Source organism: Rhincodon typus, chromosome 1 (genome assembly GCF_021869965.1).
Source record: "Rhincodon typus isolate 14 chromosome 1, sRhiTyp1.1, whole genome shotgun sequence".
Lineage (NCBI taxonomy): Eukaryota > Metazoa > Chordata > Chondrichthyes > Orectolobiformes > Rhincodontidae > Rhincodon > Rhincodon typus.
In genome coordinates, this window is record NC_063332.1 from 154,731,182 (window position 1) to 154,756,063 (window position 24,882).

The following is a 24,882-nucleotide window of genomic DNA, read 5'->3' on the forward strand; positions in this document are numbered from 1 at the left end:
AGGTCAGTACTTATTTTCCATTCCCTGATTGCCTCAGTGAATGTGATGCCTTCTTGAACCTCTGCAGTTCATGGGATGTAGGTACACCCACAGTTATTAAGAAAGATGTTCCATAATTTTTAACTAAGCACATGCGAAGAAAGGGCGATGTAGTTCCAAGTTAGGACGGTGTGAGCCTTGGAGGGAAATCTGTATTTGGTGGAGCTTCCATCTTTCTGCTGCCATTGTCCTTCTAGATGGTAGAGATTATGGGTTTGGAAGATGCAACCAAAAGATCTGGGTAGTGGTAGCTGTGGATCTTTATGTAGTAACTAATGACAATGTAGCAAGTAGAAGGACCCCATGTTGGGACTGCTCCTAGACTTCTTGAAATCAACAGCATGGAAATTCAAGATATTAAGGATTAGTGGGCAAAGATTCTCAAGCATTTAAACTGTCATATTTTGAGCTCTCGCACGCCTCAATAAATGCAGAATGTGATTAATGTCATAAACCCAGTTCACTGCAAATTGTCAAATCTGCTGAGCACTGTAAAGGACTTATTGCTTAATTGACAGAAAGTCAACAATTATTACTTGAACCAATGGCTAGGTTTTATTTTGTCCAATACTGTTCACTTCTCCTGCTTTGGAAAATGCTTGTAGTATTTCCGAACTAATCAGCACTCTGGTGAAGATAAATACAAATGCTGGTACAACATCATTGCATCTTTTTCTTCAAAAATTATAAATACTTCCACTTCTTTATGAACAAATGTCTCACTCACTATTCAATTTTCAATCAGAATTTCCCTTCCATTAAATTCCGACAAGTAATTAAAAAGCCACTTTTGTTTCCTATTTCTATGATTAAAGGTTTTATTGGAATTTATTAGTCACACAATACAGAACTTGTCCACTCATGTCATGATTCCTTTGACCTGAAAACAATGCTTGTACCCATAAATATAGTCAAGCATAAATTCACAAATTACCGCCTTCGCTCACTTTCTTCACAATTGTTACAGTGGTTCGTGATATTTTTGCATTTTTTTTTCATGCCTGTCTAGACACTAACCCAAAGGTAATGAAGAGGAATCTTCCAATACACACATGTAGCCCACCAGACTCTTACTGAGGTGATGGTATTTCCACCTCTGAGCCAGGAGGCCTGTGATCAAGTCTCACCAACTACAGAGGGGATCCACGAACAGAATGATTGGAAAATATCTTTAAGCAAACTGCCAACAATGATCAGCCCAGGTTAAAGAACTAGTGAGGAACTAGCTAACAGAACAAAAGTGAAGCTTACCAGTTAGGGAGGTATGGGTGGCAGAGTGGCACAGTGGTTAGCACTGCTGCCTCACAGTGCCAGGGACCCAGGTTCAATTACACCCCTGGGTGACTGTCTGTGGAGTTTGCATATTCTCCCTGTGCCTGCGTGGGTTTCCTCTGGATGCTCTGGTTTCCTCCCACAGTCAAAAGATATGCTGGTTAGTTGGATTGGCCATGCTAAATTGTCCATTGTCTCCAGGGATTTGCAGGCTAGGTGAAATATTCTTCAGAGGGTCAGTGTGGACTTGATGGGCTGAACGGCCTGCTTACACACTGTAGGGATTCTATGTTAATCTTCGGTATTATATATTCAGTGTTTGCTTGAATGAAGAGTCATCTAGACTCAAAATGTTAGCTTGCTCTCTCTCTCCATGGATGCTGCCTGACCCACTGTGATCTCCAGCATTTGTTGCTTTCAGTATAGATTCCAGCTTCTGCAGTAATTTGCTCTCATATTATAATTGCCTGGTTGAGTTCCAGAAATGCTAAATCTACTTGGATTTTTGCAAGCATTTCTTACATATTAAACTTTATTTGATTAAACTTTATTTGATTGAAATCTCTAAGGTCTTTGAATAACTAGCTGTCCTTGTAATGCGTTTTTTGTTCATCACAACTGTGTGTTGATTTGCTTTTTATTTGATCATGGGGTAAGGATGTCTGTGACTTGGGCCAGCACTTTTTGTCCATCAATAATTGCCCAGAGGGCAGTTAAAAGTTATATGTGGGTGGGACCAATTAAGGTTGGCAAATTTCCTTCCATAAAGGACAATAGTGAGTCAGACAGCTTTTTAACAATACTTGATAATAGTTACATGATTATCATTAGGCCAGCTCTTTATTCCATTGTTCTTAAGTTGAACTCAAACTTCCCCATCTATATGGTGGGAATCAAACCCACATTCTCAGAGTATCTTGTTCTGGATTGCTAAACCAGTAACATTACCACTACACCACTGCCATAATCTCCTTATTTGCAATCAAAAGACCATAATATACAGGAGCAGAATTAGACCGTTCCACCCATTGAGTCTGTTCCACCATTCAATCAAGCCAATACATTTCTCAGAAAAGAGAGGTGTGTTCAAACCAGCAGCAAAACTACATTACTTTACATACAAAGTGACTTCATGTTTCTACAAAAAGAACAAACAGTTGGTTTGCATATTTACAAGTACTTTCAGAAAGAAAAGAGATACTACTTCAATAAATACAAACCTCATTATTAGAAAACCACTCAGTACATCACTTGTAGAGATAATGGTAAATATCCTGGATCTGAAATCCTGGTGAGGGTTTCTTCTGGTTTCTTGCCAAAACGTCCGTGGATGTTCAGCCCCACCCTGGAGAAATGGCTTAAACAACTGTGTTGGCGCAATCTCTGCCAGTCTTCCATCCGGCAAAAGACCAGAGGAACTCGCCACCATAGGATTTCAGGGGCTCAGAGATGCCCTAGAATGAGTTTTGTAAGTGTTAGGAAGAAGTTAGAATTCCAGTGGATGCCTTTGTTGAAATGACCAAGCATTTCTTTGACATTTGTAGTCTGACAATGTTCATATTCAATTAGCAGCTAGTCCCATCAGTGGAGCTCATCAGTCATCATGTTTTTCTGGAGGCACTACCTGAAGAATGATCTGGGCTGTTGTGGTCATTAAATCTGCAACATAACACAACAGAGTGTGAATGCCTTATCCATAGATAATTAATTCCATAAGGAATAAAAAGAAATGAAAACATGGGTACTGTAAATCTTAAATAAAAATATATTTTCCTTTCATCAATACTGTTGAAATTTATATGTTAACATTTCTGCTCTGAACTTTATAAAATGAATTGTACCTCAGTTACATATTTTTAAAAAGCTTTGACAGAACTATTTTATATATCTGATATCTTGTGTTTTACGTCTAGCAACCTACTGATACCTAAACGTGGCTGACTACTAAATAGTATTCTCCAAATTTGCACTAACAGTCATTCAGTAAGTTCAACAGAAATCAATTACCCTGTTTCTGTTAGGTGCACTGGATCTCAGAATAAGAATGTAACCACAGAGTGCAGTGCTTTGCAATTTCCTTCTAGAAGTGGAACTGGCTCTCAGATCAGGAATGACAAAGATAAAATAAAAAAATTGATCCCTTCACACGGACTTACTTCCATCTCTCACAGACTTGCCATTTCTGCCAAATTAATGCATGTTATTACAGATGAGCTCCCAAAGGTATTGGCAATTTAAAGTAATCTGATTTGAATTACTTGGAGTAATTCACAAATGTCGGAGTTTTAGTTCAGTTCATATGTTTGCACATACTTATTTCCATGTATTCTGTTATCATAATTATAGGGAATGGTGAGCGAGGAAAATGTTGTGTTTCTATTTTTATAGCATCTTACTGAATTGCTCAATTTCTTGGAATATATGTTCAACAATGCAGCTTGCTTCTATCAATCCATCCAATTTCTCTGCCGAGGTGCTAATCTGTGAAATTCTTGTTAATTTACTGAATCCAATGTGTGTTAAAGTCTCTGGGGTGTGAGGGACTTAAGGGTGATGATTATTTTGTTTTCTCTTTCTGTCTGAATCATTAATCCATTCAGAACCTCTTCATTACAACTCTTGCCTTTACTATCCCTACATTGAAAAATATAACACGGTTCTATATATTCTCAAACCTCTAAGGTGGTATGAAATTCTTGCAACCTTCATTTCATATTTAGTTTTCAGTTTGAATCTTTCAAAAGCACCCCAACAGTTCTCACAGGTACAAGAAGACTAATATCATGTTTATCCTCTCAGTGCAGCTAACAAAGTCACTCACTGTTTTAAAAACAAGCTGTTGAGAATGCTGGAGAAATCTGAATGCTGGAGTTCTGAAATAAAAGCAGAAAATACTGCAAATACTGAGCACTTGGGAAATACTGAGGCCTGGCAGATTCTGTGCAGTCAGCAAACAGAATTAATTGATGGAAATTTTTTGATTTTGCTGGTGGTGAGCTTGTGAAATAGGAAGACTGGGCAGTAGAATACCTGAAGCCACCACCTCAACCATTTCTTAACATCTGAGTGAATGGTATTGTTATGGACCAGATCAAACTCCCTTCAAACATATCGAGGAGGTAGCCTAGACATTAACGTTTATCTTATTTAAAAGCAAGTGTAGAGTGTTGTGTTCCACATGTAATTCGATTTGTCATGCCACTCGGCTTTAAGCTGAACACACTTTATTCTTAACGTACAGTTGAAGCAGAAACAAAAGAAAGAAGAATTGGTATATCTTTAAGTCAACTGGAAAACTTAACAGAATAATAGATTATTAACCACTAAACAGCAACTGTTCCAATACAGCAATATCCCATAAAGACACCCTTGGCAAAGGCAAATTCAGTAAAATATATTGTCTCACATGTGAAGTTTCTCTTGACGAGAGAAAATTCTAGCAGAGCGAGAGAGATGTATAGCAACTTCCACAGCCAACTTTAAAAGCCCAACAACTGAAAGCTAAACTAAAACCCTGGTTCTCTGGGAGCCTGACTCTACCCATTCATGCTACTTTTATTGTGCTAACTTAAAAAAAAATCCCAGGTCCTCACAAGTTGTTTACTTTATTGGCTTGGAAGGGGCAAATTGGCACCTCTGAATCAAAACATCTTTTCAAAAAAAAAATCAGGACAAAATACACCTCTTAAAGCCATAGTATTGTCACAGTGTCATAACAATCAGGGACCACTCAAGGGCCTCCTCCTCACACCACATGGATTCAGCCCAATTGAGGTGGGCCTGTCAACGTGTGGTCTGCATGATGGGTGAAACTGTGTGGGTTATTTGTCGTCTCGGGTTGGGGTGGGATCGACATTTTGGCTGTGCAGACACTCAGCAGTTCCCTGCATGCTGACCTGTGTGCCAAAATCAGTTTCAGAAGTTGCTGCTGTGCTCGGACCTCGAATGTTCACGCAGAAGAACAACAGGATAAGAAGAAATGCATGGCAGGGGGAAGTAGTGTCTTGATCAAAGGCAGAGGTAAAAACTAGTAAAAACCAATAATAATTGAAAATGAATGTACAAGTCTTACAGAAGTTCTACCTTGAAATATACAAGATGAGTCAGGTTATTATATGTCATTTGCAAGTTTTACTGGATTTGCCTTCTGAGTGTCTGATTGAGGGGTCTGGACATCAGGAAGGGGGTTATGATGAGAAACCCTCAGCCCCTTACATTAGTTACCCGTGGCCTGGGTCCTCTCTAATCCTGGAACTCTAAATGGCTGAGGTGGGGGTGCGGTTATGGGGAGCAGGTGCCAATTACCGGCAGCTGCTATCGCCTCTTCAGAAGAAATGCCAGTCTTTAATTGGCAGACAGCTCCTGCTGGGTTCCAAGGGAAGACCCATTGCTGTCCTCACCACTGCCTGCTTAGTGTATGGTTTTGGTATGCCTTCTGGAAAAGAGACGCAACAGGTTTCTTGCCAGCTCTTTAGATGGCACAGTAGACCCTAGATGCCACAATTCCACCCAAATTTCTTGTCAAAACTGAATCTTTGTCAGAGCAGTTCTGAAGAAGCCAAAGTCAGCTCAAAATTTTAATCCTGTTGCTCTCTCCCTAGAGGCTCTCAGGCTTGCTGAGTAATTATATTGTTTTCTGTTTGTATTTCATTTTCAATTTTGTTGCCACTTAGTAATTTTTACTTTTGTATCATAGAATACTGCTACCTAATAATTTCAGCAATTAAATGCTACACAATTCAGCCTAGAATTCCTACAATTTATTATTAGTTTGCTATAATGACGTGAGACTGAAGATTCAGAATCTAGATTCAGCATGCTGGCATCATGTTATCCACAATGGATGGATTCCTCAATGATCTAATATCTGTATGCCTGTTAAAATACAGTTAAGAAATAAGATGTACTCTTGTCCCCATGGGAATGCAATTTACACAATTGAAGAGAAGAAAATAAGTTGAGGGTAAAATGATAAGCAATTGCAATAATGGGGCACTTTAACTAAAACTATTCTAAAATAGCCTGGTAAAAGACAAGTGTTACTCGCAAAAATGAGGAAAGGTGTTTACCATGTATCTAGGACTGTTTTACCTTAAAAGTATGTTGCATGTGCAGCAAGGATATATGTAGTGCTAGATTTAGTTCTGAGCAATGAAGAAGGACAAATAAGCAATTTGCAAATGGGACACAGTGTAGAAAATGGTGACATAACCTAATTAGTCTCACTTTGAAAATAAGCAAAGACAAATTGGAGCTTAAAATAAACCTGTTGGGACTAGAAATGAGTTAGTTTCAATGCTATGAACGGAGACCTTCTGCAGATTAATTGGTAAAAGAAATGGAAGATCAAACAGCAAAGAAGTTAGAAGTAGAGTTATCAAGCCTTTTATGGAATAGAAGGAGATTATTTGGTTTATTGATTCTATGCAGGACCCCTGGAGCAAACCAATCAGTCCCAAAACTTTCAATTGATTGCAGTAGCCCTGCAACTTTATTTCCTTCAAATGCTTGTCCAATTTCCTTTTGCAATCACTGATATTTTCTGTTTCTGCCTCCAACATTGGCAGCAAGTTACAGGTTGTAACCATTCATTATGAAGATATTAATCATTCTCACATTCTCCCTGCACATCCTTCCCAAAAACTTAAATCTCTGTTCACTTGTCCTTTTACGATAAACTAAAAGGAAGAAATTTTTGTCGTGCATCTAATCTCAGTCCATTATAATTTTGTATGCTTCTAACAAATATCTCCTCAATATCCTTTGTCTTTCCAATCTAACCTTGCAACTGAAGACCACTACCCTACACCCATTCTGCCTGCAATGTACAGAAATAGCAGATGAACAAGATATGGGCAAAATGCACTTGGATTAACAGGAACAATAGGAATATTTGTAAGTTGAGAAATAGTAGAAATAAGTTTGTCTTTGGGTGACAGTGTATGTTAGATAATATTGGATCTGTTGCATGATGTATTCCTCTCAAGATTTTCATTTCACCAACACTTGTCCGAGGAGAGAGATTAGGAAGGCTAGAAGCTCGTATGAAACACCATTATATTTCAACATGTGAGGAAAATGCAAGAATATACAAACTAAAAAAAAGTTAAGACAATTTAAAGATGAAGTGGCCATTTTGAATTAATAGTGAGAGAGTGGTGGGAGCAATGGTTTTACCAAGTGAGGTGACAATATGATGGAGAAGGCATGTGCAGAGAACCTATTACTCTAATCTAATGAATAAAACAAAGACTGTAGATGTTGGAAATCTGAAACAAACAAAAACCAACAAGTCCACTATCACAAGATGACTATTAAATACTTTTTCTACGTTAGGTTTTAAATAAAATTATCTGTCAACCAGGTTTTCTTCACAAATATTTGGATTATTATTAAAACAAAACTTATGTGAGACAGATGCAATAACTTGTTAACATTCACAATTGGTAACATGAAATGCAATGTTTATTCCTCTAAATAACCCAACACACACACACACTCTCTTTCTCTCTCTCTACAGATAAAGTGAAAAGCAACAGATTTCTCTCTGCAGAGGTTCGCTTCTTTTAAACAGAGATAAAAAGAATACATTTTCTGGCTATTAGCATTATTCTTGATGTCAAAAGTACAATGCGTGGGATGTTCCAGACATTGTTATACAGATCCTGGGACATGTGGTCAAGTCAGTAATCAGGCATGGTTGTTTCTGGAGTCTTGACTGATACAGCTTGCTCAGGAAATACAATACTGAGATGGTCCTTTGATTACATGATCTTTTCACATGATAGAACATGGAATGCTTCACTACAAGTGGCTGTTAAAATAAATACTATCTGAATTGGAACATTTCAAAAAAGAAATATTTCAAAGTATCCAGAGAAAGACAGGATGATATTAAAGCAGGTAGCTCCACTTAAAGAGTTAGCACAGATAGATGGATGATAAACTGAATCATTATCTATTGTGCTTTAAATTTTATGATTCTGTGGATTCTTCAATAAGCAGTAGCTGTGTTTTGTATCCTTAGGTTTCAGTCAGAATTGTGGCCCCATGCATGCTCTAACTTGCAGACTGGTTTCAGTGTCTTGATGTCTATCCCAATTACCTAGCAGCCTACAGTCTATATGTCTGTCAAAAATCCTCACAACTTAAGTTGGTTCCTGGGGAATATAATGGAATCTATAAGGTCATAGTTTTTTGGTGGTCTGCTGTGACATTCAATTGTCTTTCAGAATTGTTGGCACATCTATTTCAATTTATTCAAAAAGAAAGAATCTTTCTGAAAAATAAAATCAGTAAACCACAGGACATTCCTCCGTGGAATTTTTAATGAGATATGATAACAAGATCAATCATTAAGGTGAGATAGATTATGTAGCTATAACACAGCGTTAAAAACAATCTATTATTTGTTTGGGATATATTTCAGGACTTCCTATCATTGTGCTTGTGTGTACATGATCACATGTTTGGAGAACTTCATGGAAAATTGGGCATGCAGGGTTTGCATCATTAACAGGGTTTGTCTAATTGTCTTCATGTTTAAATTAAGAGCCATCAAATTGGACTGGCTCTGTTCTAAGATAGTTGAAGTGATTAGCTGGGACCTGTTGGTCTTAGCTACTCACAGTTGCTGAAATTGGTCTCCCACCGGAATCAGAACAAAATGGGCAGAGTAATGGACCTATCACAAGGAAGATTTGAAGGCCTGAGGTTCAGTGGAAGTTTCACTTCACTTATATAATACCAGCTCGTTGTGGGTCCCAATCAAGCATCCCGACTTTATCAGTTAGACAGCTTCTCAAAATTCTGATAACCCACAGCTATTTACAGGGATGTCAGGTGTGGTGAGGTGAATGAGTGGACAATGGGCTTGGCAGTGCCCAGTGGTGTTGCACTCCTGCTTCTCTTGGCTCTGGGTGAAAAGATGAAAATGTACCCGATGTTCTGTGACTTCTTTTTATGGCCTGTTTCTTAGGCTGCTATACAACTTGCTAAACCAAAAGGAATGCAATTTTACCTGGGCACTAGCATCCGAGAAAAGACATTCAACTCTTGATTAGCTTATTCAGCAGGGTTGGTGCCCTTGACTTTTGGCGATGAATAAACTTTACAGTTATATTGTCCCAGAGTACCTTTTCAATAAATTGTTGTCAGGTGATTTCTCAAAACTGTTCCTATTCCAGTGCTGGTGACATAATTACTGAAGCTCCAGTGTCCAATTTAAATTGGAGCCAGACCAAATTGTATGTTGGTAAAAATGGCCAATTTGATGGAGTTGAGTGGCTCCCAGCCATATATGGGCATAACCAGCGACAGGTGTAACAGCTGTGTAATAAGATCTTGTTGATGAGACAGATATTGGAAGATAACCTGATCAACTGGAATAATGAGATTATGTCCACTGAAATCATAGGATTTGGTAGCTTGCTACATTGAGGAATGCGGTCACTGACTCACACAACTCCTTGAGAAATAAAGCATAAACATACTGGTGAGCAGAACGTTGGAGCAACAATGCGGGAGCAACCATTAAAAGAAGAACCCTAAGCTTGAAGTCCAGAAGACAATCAGCTGGGAGACCAGAGACTGCAACACTGATAGCCAACCCCCGTTACTGCCTGGTCAGTGTGACTCGGACCTGACTCATTGATCCTACTTGGGAAGATAAGGATGGCTTATTTTTGGGTAATAGATCATTGTTCTTTCGAAGAGGAGATAGTCACTTGCATTTAGCCAAATAAAGATTGATTATGACTGAATGAGTTTGTGTTGACCAAATAGATTGAGCAGCAGAGCCTTGATCAAAAAATTCCACCTATATAATCTTCTATCCATACACTCACAGTCAGATTTTGTCATCTTGAAATTTGATGTCAAAAAGTTGGTTGCTGGGTAGACATCCTATTTCTGTTTCCCTTGACATCTATATTGTCGAACAGAGTAAAAAGGCACACTGCGAAAACCTATTTTCCCCTATCAAAAGGCCGAAGGGCAGACCTTGATGGATTGTCACTGGGGAGGTGGGCTTCAGAAGTTCTCTGAGACCCTGTCAAGTGAACATAGGTGGGAGAGTCTATGGATGCAGGACAGAAAGCCATTAAACCTCTTTAAAGTTCTGTTAGAGAAGCTTTAGAAGTCTCGGGGTAGCACTGGAGGGAAGTTAATATTAAGGAAAGCAAGTAAAGGACGCTGCAGAGACATGATAGAGGACCACATTTTGAACAGGTATTGATTTTGATAGGCCAGTCATATCTGCCTTTGAAATGAACTTCAGTTACTGGCTACCTGCTCTTAATACTTTTAAGTAATCTCTCGGAAAACGGTGGCTGAGGTGAGCTTTTTACTGGGCCCGTTCCTTGTGACATCCTGCTTTGGATCGGTCGATTGAGACAACAGACCTGACTCTAGCACACGTGAGAGCTTCCCCTGGGAAAATCCTCGTTTCCCAGCAGTCTGGTAATGGAGCTGGGAAATAAAATGGAATTAGTCTTGCTTTCCAATTCCCGCTTCTGATGTGAAAATCCAGCCCTGGATTTTTGCTTTTCCACCTGCTATTATATGAGTTTGGTCTTCCTCTAACCTAGCAGCACCAATTGTCTTCTGACAAGAGAAGCTAAATGGCCAGTTTATGTTAGGTCACTATTTACCATCCCATCCTCACAGTGGAGAGCGAATGTTCACTCTTGAACTGTTAGTGTAGGGCATGGAACTCATTGTCAGGTCTGGCAGCAGTCTCCATTGGTCTACTTCGAAAGCTCTACTAGGCTTGAGTCTGTCTACTGCTAACACTTTTCTCTGCATTGGATTTCAATTCTCAGACTAAGCAACGCCTTATTGCACCATCAAAAGATCCTGCAAAGCCATGTTTTGCACAGTTCGCTCAAGCTACCATTGATCCAGAAACAATTTCATAATTTATTTTCCTCCTCAGTTTAAACATGATTTGTTTTGCATCTAATTTTAAGCCTTGGAGTTTTTTTGATCATGTGGAATAACTTGATGAAAAGGCAGCTGTGACTGGTCGCCAAAATTATAGTGTAATAACTGGTCACTCCTCTTGTCTCTATCCCGTCCCTTCCCTACGGGGTAATTCTTAATCAGTGTATATGTTAGACGTCTGCGAATATGAACAAAATTGTGTTTTTGTATCTAGTAAATTTATTTGACTCATAATCAAAGCTAATTCTTTCTGCCTACTTACTTCAGCTCGACTCCATTTGATACTCTGAATTTTTCCTAAAAAATGCCAACAACATAGACCACAAGCTGAGTAACAAAGACATTCACAATTTATTTTTACTTTGTGCTGACCTTTACTCTTTTTGCTACTGTTATGTCCAAATAAGACACAATGGTCATGATTATTTGATCTTATTGTCAAATTTTTCTAAGAACCCCAACAATGAATAACAAAAGAATGCTTAAAAGTGTTTACTCTCATCTGTGGGTGTCATCTAGTGTTTAATTACAAGATGCAAGTACCCTGATTTATTATTTGCTGCCAAGGTAACCTTTGGAGGTGTCATGAATAAAGCATAAATGATTGGGTTGATACTGTTAATATTGCCACACAATGAAGGCGCGATGTTTGTAACAGTGTGGTAAGGTAAGCGAAGCTAGGCCTGTTCCCTCTAGAGGCACCAGCACTTACTCAAAGAGGTGTTGTCCCAGAACCCCTGAAGGTAAAAGCTCCTTGCTGCGAAATCTAAGCATTACCTTTCATTTTAGCTTGTGTTTTATTTTCCTTTCTGCCACCTAGCCCAGTATTTTATCCTCTGCACACTGAGATGGAATATTTCATGTACAACAGTACAAACTGCAGTTACACAGCCCACTGCCTCCTCTTTAGCAGTCAGTGCTGTTACAGTACCTACTGAAAGAAAAGCAGCCAATCAGCTCATTAGAAATTTCCCCAGAAATGGAATAAATAGTGCAAGCAGTCGGAGAGATAGCGTTTAATAGGAAAGCACATTCCATTATGAGTGATGCTGTGTTAACTGTATTGAACCCACATGTGAGGACCAATTGTACAACAGAGGAACAATGAGTCTCTGAAGTGATTTGTATCAATGGATTAAATGTCACATTGGAAAATATGTTTTTATAGTAACTGCAGACCATGGGAACACAAGCTGAACCAAAGGAATGAAATTTCTTCAACAAATATAATCAGTCATAAAACATGGGACACTCCAGTAATATTTCCCTTTTAACTATCTGGCTCAACTTGATGTTCCATGAATAAATTGTGTGTGCTAAAAATTGTGCAACCTCTTAAAAATTGCAGTTGTTTTAGTGATGATGCTTTCTGAAATCTGTATCACTAATAAATCTGTACTTGTCTTTTTCTTCTTTTAGGTAGGAGATGATAGGTGATAAGGACATTTTAGGGAGGCATTATGGTTGAAACTGTCAACAGCTACATCTCTGACAGGGGATGGGAAGGTTGATGTCACTGAGGTGCCCCCTTCCCATTCAGTCTCTCAAATATTCATTCTTTCTCAATCCCTTACAATCAAATGAGTGTAAGAAATAGGATAAGGTTATCTGATCCTTTAAGCCTGCTCCACGCTTCTGGCTGACCTATCTCCAGCACAATCCCTAACTTCCTTAAATCTCTTAAAATCTATTTTCAAATATTTTGAATATGCTTACTGAGCTTCCACAGCTCTCTGCAGTAAAGCACTTCATCGAATATAAAACATAGAACAGTACAGCACAGTACAGGCCCTTTGGCCTATGATGTTGTGCCGAACTTTTGCCCTAAACCTAAGGTTTAACTAACCTCATATATTCACAACCTTCCAGTTTCTCATCTCTGTCTTAAATGACCAACCTCTAATGCTGAGAATTTGACCCTGTGTTCTAAATTCTCCAGTCAAGGGAAGCATTTTCTCAGCATTTACCTTGTTAAGTCCTTCACAAATTTTCTACGTTCAATTAGATCACGTCACTTTCTTCAAAACTCCAGGGAAGGTAGGCCTAGTCTACTCAATGTCTCCTTGTAGAACAATCTACTTATCCCAGGAACTGTTTTGGTGAACATTTGCTACATTCCCTCTAGGGCAAGTGTGTCCTTTCTTAGGTAAGGAAACTTAAACTGCACTAAGTACTACAGGTATGGCCTGTATGTTTGTATAAAAAATTCTTTGTTAAACTTCAATCCCTTTGTGAAAAAAGCTAACAGTATTAATTGCTTCTCTAATTGTTTGCTTTCTAATTTTGTTCCTAATTCTTTCATAGCATGTGTATGTCACTTGCAAGATGAGCATTTGTTGCTCATCCTTAATTGCTCTTGAACTGCTTCTTCAGAGGGCAGTTAAGATTCAAACACATTGGTGTGGATTTGCAATTGCATGTAGAGCAGACAAGATAACAATGGCAGGTTTTCAATAGTGACCAGATGGGTCTTTACAACAATAAATGGCAGTCAACTTGGTCTGCATTTCTGAGACAGATTTTCTCATCTTAATTCAAATTCCACCAGTCAGTTTCTGTGAAGAAATTGACACCCCAGATCATTAGCCAGGACCTCTAAATTGCTAGTACCGTGATATTATCACCACCTCCCTGTGACATGTTAACGTTTTTTACAAGTCCCTGTGAATACTCGTACACTTTTCAATTCTTCATTTCCCTTTATATTAACATTGTGTTCCTCCTACCAATCTCTCTTTTTCCCTTTGACCTAACTGTTGAATCATTGTTTCATTCCTTGCTCTTATTCCACCATCCACTTTTCACTCAACAATTTGCTCCATACCAACACTCTAGATTCCCCCAGTCTTAACCATTTAATCCCCACACCATCCTTCCTATCTGTTCTTCTCAGTGGACAGCAAAGAAGGGACCTTGTTCAGATGGGCAAATGGGCCAAGGAGTGGCAAATGGAGTTTAATTTAGATAAACTTGAGGTGCTGCATTTTGGTAAGGTAAATCAAGGCAGGACTTATACACTTAATGACAAGGTCCTGGGAAGCATTGCCAAACAAAGACACCTTGGAATGTAGATTCATAGTTCCTTGAAAATAGAGCGGCGGGTAGACAGGGTAGTGAAGAAGGCATTTAGTATGCTTGCCTTTATTGGTCAGTGCATTGAGTATGGGAGTTGGGAGGTCATGCTGCAGCTGTACAGGACATTGGTTAGGTCACTTTAGGAATACTGCATTCATTTCTGCTCTCCGTGCTATAGCAAAGTTGTTGTGAAACTTGAAAAGGTTCAGAAAAGATTTACAAGGATGTTGCCAGGATTAGAGGGTTTGAACTACAGGGAGAGACTGAGTAGGCTGGGGCTATCTTCCCTGGAGAGTGGAGGCTGAGGGATGACTTTATAGAAGTTTATAAAATCATGAGGGGCATGAATAGGGTATCAAAGCCTTTTCCCCAGGTTAGGGAAGTCCAAAACAAGAAGCCATTGGTTTAAGTTGCAAGGGGTAAGATTTAAGCTCAATTGGCTGGATGGCTGATTTGAGAAGAGGAGTAATGCCAACAGCATGAGTTCAATTCCTGCACTGGCTGAGGTTATCCATGAAGGACTCTTCTCCTCAACTTCTGCATTCGCTCGGGGCATGGTGACTCTCAGGTTAAACCACCATCAGTTGTCTCACTCTAATGGGAGAGAGGCTGTATGGTCTGGTAGGATTATGGCAACTTTATCTTTATCTGTTAGATATCACTGCCTACTTTGTAAGCTTGTTACCCATGTTTTGTGTGTGTGTGTGTGTGTGTGTGTGTGTGTGTGTGTGTGTGTGTGTGTGTGTGTGTGTGTGTGTGTGTGTGTGTGTTTGTTTGTTGTCCATCTTAACTATTATCTTTCAGAATATAAAACTCCATCCTTTTTCATTCAAGAAAACCTTGGAATGGGGTCTCCTTCATTTTAGCTAAGTGCTGAAAAGGAAAAATAACAGGTAAAAGGGTCTAGGCCCGAAACGTCAGCCTCTCTGCTCCTATGATGCTGCTTGGCCTGCTGTGTTCATCCAGCCCTGCACCTTGTTGTCTCGGATTCTCCAGCATCTGCAGTTCCTACTATCTCAGGTAAAGATACTTGTTGCAATTGTGCAAGAGGAAATTAAAAGTAGAAGGATGCTGTGAACCCTCTTTGTCTAATCATAACAATTAGGAACACTTAAAAAAGCCTTTTTGTTTTAATTAATGCAGTAAACACTGCTGCATTCATCCACTTGGACAAAGTTTGGGCAGCCATTTGCAATGTTACATGAAGAGATCATGGACATACCTCAGAGACTGAAGATTTTTGGGTACCAATGGAATAAAGGAATACGGAGATAGTCCAGCTAAGGTAAAAGATCCACACTGATCTTGTTGAAAGGTACAGAAAGCTCATGGGACTGAATGGTTTATTCCTGCTCCTTGGATCTTATGCTCCTCCCAATGGAAATATGTCATTAAACCCCTCAATCCTACTCTATCACTCAATTAGCTCATGCTTGATCTGCATGCATGTTTCCTTTAAGTGGTTGCACAGTAACATAAAAATACCTTTGCAGGCCACTCCAAAGTCAATTCCTTTAAATTACTGTCCATGCCCAGCCATACAAAACAATTTAAATGGTCAAAACACTAAAACAAATTGCTTGCATACTACAAAAGCAGGTTAAGTTGATCTGCATTTCAACTCATTTTTCTACTTGTACTGAACACAATTACCTAACAAAAAACCTGTACCTATATCAGTCTTGAAAGTTCCATCTGGAGCAGGATTTGCAGCTTTTAGTGTGTGTGTGGTGGTGGTTTTGGGGGGATGGTGGAGAATTCAAGATTTCTACCATTCTTTCTGAACTTCCTGATTTTGCATATCACGATGGTTTAACTCTAATTATAATATCACCTTGTTCCAGATTGCCCCATCAGAAGAAAGAAAATCTCTCTAATTATCCTTTCAAATCTTTTGACATTTTAAGCTCACCCTTCTATGCTCGAGGGAATGCAAGGCAAGTTTATGCAACCCGTCCCCACATTTTAGCATCTTTCCAGAGAAGCCATTCTCTGATCTCTCCAAAACCATTATATTCTTCCTGAAGTGTGGTGTCCGAATCTGAGTGCTATATTCTAGATAGGATCTGCCCAAGACTAAACAACTAAAGCATGACTTCCTCCACTTTGTCTTCCAGAATAGTTGAAGTAAAAGCCAACATCCCATCTGTTTTTTTGATTGCATTGGCCCTGTTTATTTGCTTTTAAAGATTGTGTATTTTGACTCTCAAAGCTCTTTGCCCCTCTACATTTCCTAATATCTCACCACTTCGGAAATAATCACATTTATCTTTCTTGGGTCCAAAGTAGACAATTTGAACTCATTTGCCGCAATTTCATCCATTCACCTAATGTATGTTTCTTTGCCACGACCTGCTCCTGTTTCTGCTAAAGTTTTTAGCAAGCTTTGAAATGAGTCTATGAATCTTTAATAAATAAAAGAAAATATTGAGTCCCGAAACTGACCTCTGGAAAGCATCACTTGTTCCAGCACTCAGAGTATTGATGTGTCATGCCCACACTCTGGCCCTACTCTCCCAATCAATTTCCAAGTCAGGTGAAAAGGCTAGTCTGCATCCTCACTTGCTTAAAATGTCTGCTGTGGAACCTTATTCAACATCCCAATCATGATATGTTAAAACAAAATCAGAATAGTCACACATGAATGATCCTTAAAAATGCAAGCAGATCACTCTCATCACTTTACATTTTTTAACTGCTCATTTTTCAACTCCTTCCCTTATGGCAAATTTTAGTGGCTTTGCACAATTGATGTTCAACTGACAGGCCTATATTTACCTGATTTCTTTCTCCCACTCTTAAAAGATAATGGAGTGACATTAGCAATTTGTCTGTGTTACAGCATTGTTTCTCACTCAAGAGAGTTTTGGAAGATTTCTACAATTTCCTCACTTATTTCTTCCAACATCCGAGGGTAGAAACTATCAGGTCCTGGGATTTTATGTATCCCAAGTCACATATTTCCTCCCTCATTACTGCTTGTTATTTCATTAAATGTATTCTTCTGATAGTTTTTGTATTATTACTGCTTTTTTATCCTCATCCCCTTCTGTGAAATTTGGTACAAAATTTGTGTTCAATAAATCTGCCACTTTATTGTTATCTATTACTGTTTCACATCAGTTGTCATTAATGAGCTTGTATCTCTCATCAGCAATTTCTTGCTGTTAATATGTTCATAATTTTTTTACTATTGGTCTTTGTATTACTTGCAAGTTTTTCTTTGCATTCCCTTTTGTGACTATTAATATTTTCTTGGTGTTCCTCTGCTGGTCTTTATAATTTTTTGAGTCCACAGTATTATCATTTGTCTTGGCATTAATGTAAGTTGTATAATTTAGTTTTACACTCTAACTTACCTCCAATGTTGACCATAGCTGCTTGACTGTACAAATGGAACATTTGCTCCTTCAGAATATGTATGAATCCACATGGTTCCAAATGCCTCTTTAATACCTTCCACTGTTTTTCTGTGGGTTTCCCTATTAATAGCTTATCCCATTTTAGCATGTTCAGCCTACCTCACAAAGAACAAACAACAATACAGCACAGGAATAGGCTCTTTGGTCCTCCAAGCCTGGGCCAATACATTTTGCCCTTCCATACTAAAACTGTCTTCACTTACAGGATCTGTATCCCGCCATTCCCTTTCTATTCCTGTATTCGTCCAGGTGCTTCTTCAATGCTGCTATTGTGTCTGCTTCCACCACCTCCTCTGGCAACGTGTTCTAAGCACTCACCACTCTTTGCATGAAAAACTTGCCTTGTACATCTCTTTTAAACTTCCCACCCCCTGCATCTTGACCTGTGTCCCCTAGTAATTGACCTTTCCATCCTGGGAAAAAGCTTCATACTTTCCACTCTATCCATGCCATTCACAATCTTATAAACTTCTATTAGGTTGCCCCTCAACCTCCTGCATTCCAGTGAAAACAAATCCAGTCTAGCCAACCTTCCTTCACCGCCAAAATTCCCCATATCAGGCAACATTCCGGTAAACCATTTCTTTACCCTCTATAAAACATCCACATCCTCATAGAGTAGTGACCAGAAATGTATGCAATATTCTAAGTGTGGCCTAACTAACCTAAAGTTCTATAAAGCTGCAGCATAACTTGCCTACCCTTATACTCAATGCCCTTTCCAATGAAGGCAAGCATGCCATAAGCCTTTTCCACTACCTTATCTACCTGTGCTGCCACCTTTAGTGATCTGTGGACCCGCACAACCAGATCCCTCTGCATATAAGTGCTCCCAAATGTTCTGCCATTCACTGTATAATTTCCACCGTACTTGACCTTCCAAAATGCATCACCTCACATTTATCCAGATTAAATGCCATCTGTCATTTTCTGCTCATGCCCCCAATTGATCTATATCCCGCTGTATCCTCTGACACTTCTCCTCACTATTCGCAACTCCACCAATCTTTGTATCATCCACAAACTTACTAATTAGACCAAACACATTTTCTTTCAAATCATTTATGTAGACCACAAACAGCAGAGGTCCCAGCACTGATACTTGTGGAACACCACTGATCACCACCATCCATTCCAAAAAGCATCCTTCCACTGCTACTCTCTGTCTCCTAAGATTGAGCCAGTTCTGTATCCATCTTGCCAGCTGACTCCTTTTATGTGGCTTCACCTTTTGTATCAGTCTGCCATGAGGCACCTTGTCAAAGGCTTTACTGAAATCCATGTAGACAACTTCAACCACTTTTCCCTTATCAATCATCTTTGTCACCTCCTCGAGAAAACTCAATCAACTTAGTGAGGCACGACCTCCCCTGCACAAAACCATGTTGTCCATCATTAATAAGTCCATTTGCAACTAAATGTGTATAGATCTTGTCCCTGAGACTCTTTTCCAATAATTTCCCGACCACCGTTTTGAGGCTCACAGGCTTGTAATTTCCTGGATTATCCTTTCCACCCTTCTTAAAAAAATGGGACAATATTGGCTATTGTCCAGTCCTCTGGGAGCTCACCTGTGGCCAAAATGGATACAAAGAGGTCTGTCAATGCTCCCGCACTTTGTTCTCTTTCCTCCGTCAATATTCTGGAGTAGATCCCATCAGGACCCGAGGACTTATCTACCTTAATACTATTTTAGGTGCACAACACCTCTTCCTTTTAAATAGCAATTTGACTTAAGACTTTGACATTCCCTTCCCTGAGATCATCCTCCACCAATTTCTTCTCTTTGGAGAATACTGACACAAGGTATTCAGTTAGGACCTCACCTACCTCTTCTGGCTCCACACATAGATTCCCTCCTTTGTCCTTGTGTGGGCCAAACCTTTCCCTGGCTACCCTCTTGTTTTTTATATATGTATGCTATTACTATTAAATGAGGCCCAGTCACAAAATTTAGATGGACCACTGAACAATACCAGGCACCAATGGAGTGGGTGACCATTTTTTTTCATTTCTCACTCCCCGTTCTCGCTTTATGGGCTCAAAGGTAATCACTGTAAAAGCTCATAAAGATTATTAAATGAAATCCAACTCTGTATCTGAGGTGAAGCAGTGCAGCATTGTCTGAAATGTTACCTTTTGGATGAGATGTTAAACCGAGATCACTGGCTGGGATTTCACATGGAGGAGAAATGTAGGAGTTGGTACAGAAAACAAAACCCAACTTGTTTATGAAATGCAATCAAAGATTTTAAATGCCTTCATGTGGTTAATCTGCTATAAAAAGAAGATGGAATCTTCCCCACTCTTGAATGGCATGGGTAGTGGTGAGTCACCTGGGAAAATAGGCTGTGATTAGCAATAGTGAGATTCTTGACAGTGAAAGAAAGACTCCAATTCTGCAACCAGCTTTTGAATGAGGAGATGAGAATGGTGAATGTCAAGAGGCCAATTTGCATGCATTTACATGCAAGTAATACCTAATTTCACCTTATTGATGTGCATTTTCTTATTCTTCCATGAGCCAAAGAGAAACCAGATGGTGATAATTCCTGACAAGAAAGCCAGAGCAAGTGCCTGGTGCTGTTTACTTCCCTGGTGTTCAATCTTGGACAGCAATCACCAACATCTTAGGCCACACTCTACGGGCAGTCACTGCCTCAAAATAGTCCATGAATACTGGCATTGGACATGTGACAACCTCACCGCATCACGATGGCATGTCTCTGATCCAGTTACATTACATGCTACACTTAGTAATGCTGCTGCCAGGATACTTGTGTGAAGGGACAGGTACTATCTCATGGATTTGACCAAGGCATCTCAGGGCTCCTCGCTCTCTTAGCACTCACTCATTTTATGCCTACTTGGATGCTTATAGGCAGCTCAGGAAATTTGCCATGTCCATACGGTTCTTCACCAACTTCTACAAATGCACCATTGAAAGCATACTGTCCGGGTGCATAACTGTCTGGTACGGCAACTGCTCCGCCCAGGACCGTAAGAAACTACAGAAGGTGGTGTGCATGGCCCAGACCATCACGGAAGTCAACCTTCCATCTATGGACTCTATTTACATAGCTCATTGCCGCGGAAAGGCTTCCAACATCATCAAAGACCCATCGTACCCCGGTAAAGATCTCCTACAACCTCTTCCATCAGGCAGAAGATACAGAAGCCTGAACACATGTACCAGCAGGTTCAGGAACAGCTTCTTCCCAGCCATTATGAGACAGATGAATGGGATCTCTAGCCTCAAATAACGTTGATCTTGCTAACATTGATCTCAACTAGCGCACGCCCTGTGCAATGTAACGTGTATACCGCTGTCTAAGTCTTTTTCATCTGTACATCCTTTGCTTACTATGATCTGCCTGTACCGCTCATAAACAAAGCTTTTCACTGCATTTTGATACAAGTGACAATAAATCAATTAATCAATCAATCAATATAGCATATCTGCCTTGCCTTGCTTTGCCGTTTTGCACTTTGCCCTTTCAGTCATTCTTAAAGGCTTACAATACTTCGGTATTGCCTTTCCTTTAAGAACAGGCACAATGCCAGGCAGCTTGTCATGATTGTCAGCAGTGTCAGTGAAGTGCGTGCACATGTTGCTCCAAGACACTGCGTTATGTCACAATTATAGCTGCAACATGTGTCAGCAGCTTACGTGGCAAACACACTGCGTGAATTTCAACCAAATAGCAATAACTGAATGTCGAAATGACTCTTCATTGAAGTTTGAGTGTCTGTAAGGGTATTGCTGGGATAAGAGGGACTCTTTCTGATGCTTGTAATGTGATTGTTTGAACAGTTCTTGATTAGTGCAATTTAGTTCATGCTTCTGTTCTGTGCAAAAAAATCTTCTTTGTTTTTTTTAAAAGTACATTGATCACCAGGTTTCATTCTGGGTTCTGACTTGATTACTGTTGCCATTAACTAGGAACATAACACATGTATATCTTTTCTACAATAAAGAGACCAAACATCCTATAGTACTCCAAACGTAGTCTCATCAAGGTTCTATACATTTGCAGTAAGTTATCTTTTGGTCTTTTACTCAAATCCTGGTGGCTTGGATGTCCTCTTACCAACAGCTATCAGCAGCCATTTCTATACCAATATATTTCAAAATATCCAGAGGATGTGGAAACAACAATATGTCCAATACTCAGCTGCTGTGGAACTGGGCACAGGTGAACTGAAAATGTTTGGCTGGAATTATTCACCTACCATTTGTTCAATAATTAAAATAATCAACAGACTCTGACTCTCAGAAATCATTCCCCAGCAATATGCTGGATCAATATGTTGAAACATTACTCTTTATACAGCTCCTGGTATTGCCTTCTCTTCATCTGTTCCATTTTGGATGAACAATTAGTTTCCTTCAACAAACACTCAAAACAGTTCTGTGAAGGTGAGAAAATGCTTATCCTTGAGTAAATTACTCAAATTAGATAGGTGGCAGAGGTGGAGTGTTAACTTAAAGTTGTGCAGAATGTCAGAATTAAGTTCTTTTAAGTTTATCAATTATCAATCGGTTTTGTGTGATCAGATTAAAAACATCTTGCTTAACAGGAAATACATGATAACTAAAAGTGTAGAGAACAGTCAACAACTGAAGGAGAATATCAGATTAACTAATTCTGGTGAAGGGCCCCATTCAATATGATAAACTGATATTTTGGATTTTCATAGTCCCACTGTGGTTTCCATCAGTTACAGTTCTTATTTCAGATTTATAATTTCAGCATTCACAATTTGCATCTTGACATCAGCTTGGCTATCATTTGCATTTTTTGAAATAGACCCCAAGCAAATAAAACCAACCATTGAAAACCTTGAAATTCAAACACATTGCAGTTTTCAAAATTCAAGTTCTGACCTTGGCAATGCTACACAATGGGGGAAGATTGCATATTGAGGTTTTTCTTATACAGTGAAGCAGAGAGATATGTTACTTACACATTAGTCTTTGGAAGCACTCTGGCTTTTTGTCCCAGACCACAAACAAATAGTACGCAGGAATACCAGTCAGAGTGATGATAAATCCTATGCCAGTGTTGATGGGATCAGAATACAGTGACAGTGCCACTATGAAGAGACAGGTGAAGGCAAAGAAAGCTGGGACAAACAAAGGCACCTGAAACAACAAAGAGAAATGATTGAGACGTAAATGGACACATTTTCACATTCTCTGCCCAGACAATGAGTTGAGAGCAGATGTTCCGCTCATTCTAAATTCAGAAATCACATGACACCAGGTTATACTCCAACAGGTCTAAATTCCAATTGGATGAAAATCCAGTGGGTTGTCTAAAAGAGAGGTCTGCACTGTCAGAATGCCACACAGGTGGTGAAAGTGAATTGACTTTTAGTTCATTCCATTCACAGTCAAAAGTCAGTTTAGTAAACTCAGTAGCTTTTATTTGAGTATTCCATTTAACAACTAACATTTAAGTGCCAATTAAGAGTAAATTTCTTCATACAATTATACAATGCTACAACATCGGAAAATACACTTGTACTCATGAACTCTGACTTGGTATTTACAGGTTTATTTCTCTATTTTCATTAATAGGGGCACTAAAAATTCATACACCCAGTAGAGACTTTTGGTCACTGGAAATAAATATCCATAATTAAGGAATATGTTGGCCATAATATTTTGATTGATTTTAATCAAAGATATGCTTTGTTATTAGTTACAGTTTAATGATGCTTTGCAAATCACTTTTAAGAGCAAGATACAGAGTGAATGCATAACAGAGAAAAATTTAAGCAAGTAAACAAGTTAAGTACTGAAAGAGGGTGTGAGAGTGGGAGGGAGTGTATATAATATAAGAGTGAATAGAATAAATAAGAAAGTGACTGGAATAAAAAGTGTTGAACCAGCTGAGAGAAACGGTGAATTAATGGTTGCAGCACAATTAAATTCCCAGCCCAGAAACAGGCCAACGTGCAGGTTGCACTTACACACCGTACTCTAACCTTAATGTCACCGAACATTGAAATTTGAGAAACAGAAACAGACAGCATCATTAAGACCATAAGTGAGGTAGAGAAAATGGCTTAAATAGAAAGGGTGTTTCACAAGGTTTTGACCTTGTGTAAAGTGGATCATTGTGAATTGGCAGCCTATTTTAAGCACCTGAGCTTTAGTTTAGGTTTCAATTGAAAGCAAAATTGTGCGTTTTACACTATTGTCTATTCACATTTCTCACATAGCCAAAAATATTGTCCAGTATATCAAAGGAGTGTGTGTAAGAATAAGACTGCTAAATGCAAAAGCCAGTTACAAGGGTAGACAGACAGGCAAAAAGCTTTAATTTGGAAGGAGATCAACTCCATGTTTAGTGTATTTAGTGTTTTATTTCTAAAAATTATTGCTCTGCACTCCATTGTTTCACCACACCAGGTCTGGTAAATTATTCAATTCAACTTCCTATGGCTGTAGCAATACTGGGAGCTGGAGAATCATAAATTCCATCTCATTGCCATCATTCCATTTGTGTAAAATGATGAACATCCAGCAAATCCATTGATGATGTGACAGTTTCAAATTGTCCCCAATTATACAACAATTGCTGTCCTAGTGGGGTTGTAAAGGCATGGAACCCTTAGATTTTCAGGGCTATTTAAAATTTCAGCTAATTTCCACTCGCGGTCAGCTTCTGTCTCACTGTTCTTCTACACAGTGACTTTAAATCTAATACATATTTATGTTTATATTGTGATGCAATGACTGTGAATGACTTATAGATTGTGCTAACTATTTCCCGTTGTTCAAGTGCTCATGGTAAATTCAATATGCCACAATTAAACATACAATTGGAACTGAAAGTGCACTGACTTATAAGATTTGCATTGAAACAGTACCTTCCATATAGTGGAGATACAATGGAACATACTGTGCAGTATGTTTAAAAAAATGTTTTTCAATGAAGACAATGGTAAACCGTATGGTTTTTGGAGGGCGATAAACTACTTAAATTCTGCTCTCATGGCTTATGATGTCATTTGAACCTCTTGCCATGTTCTTGCCGTTCAATATATTCATAACAACCTGATAGCCCAGATCCATAAAACAGTCTGTATAAGCATGATTAAGTCAGCTCAGGCATGGATC

General features: G+C 39.0%; 1 protein-coding gene across 1 annotated transcript in view; it reads right to left on the reverse strand.

Annotated features, from left to right (window-relative positions):
• Positions 1-843: 843 nt before the first annotated feature.
• The window catches only part of LOC109914015 (cystine/glutamate transporter), a 168,906-nt gene continuing 144,867 nt past the window's right edge, over positions 844-24,882 (reverse strand). Inside the window, exons 11-12 of the mRNA XM_048603297.1 lie at positions 22,719-22,896; positions 844-2,970 (exon numbers count right to left, since the gene is read on the reverse strand). Coding sequence (XP_048459254.1) covers positions 2,906-2,970; positions 22,719-22,896 — 243 coding nt within the window. The 3' untranslated portion in view covers positions 844-2,905. The remainder of the gene's footprint in view (positions 2,971-22,718; positions 22,897-24,882) is intronic.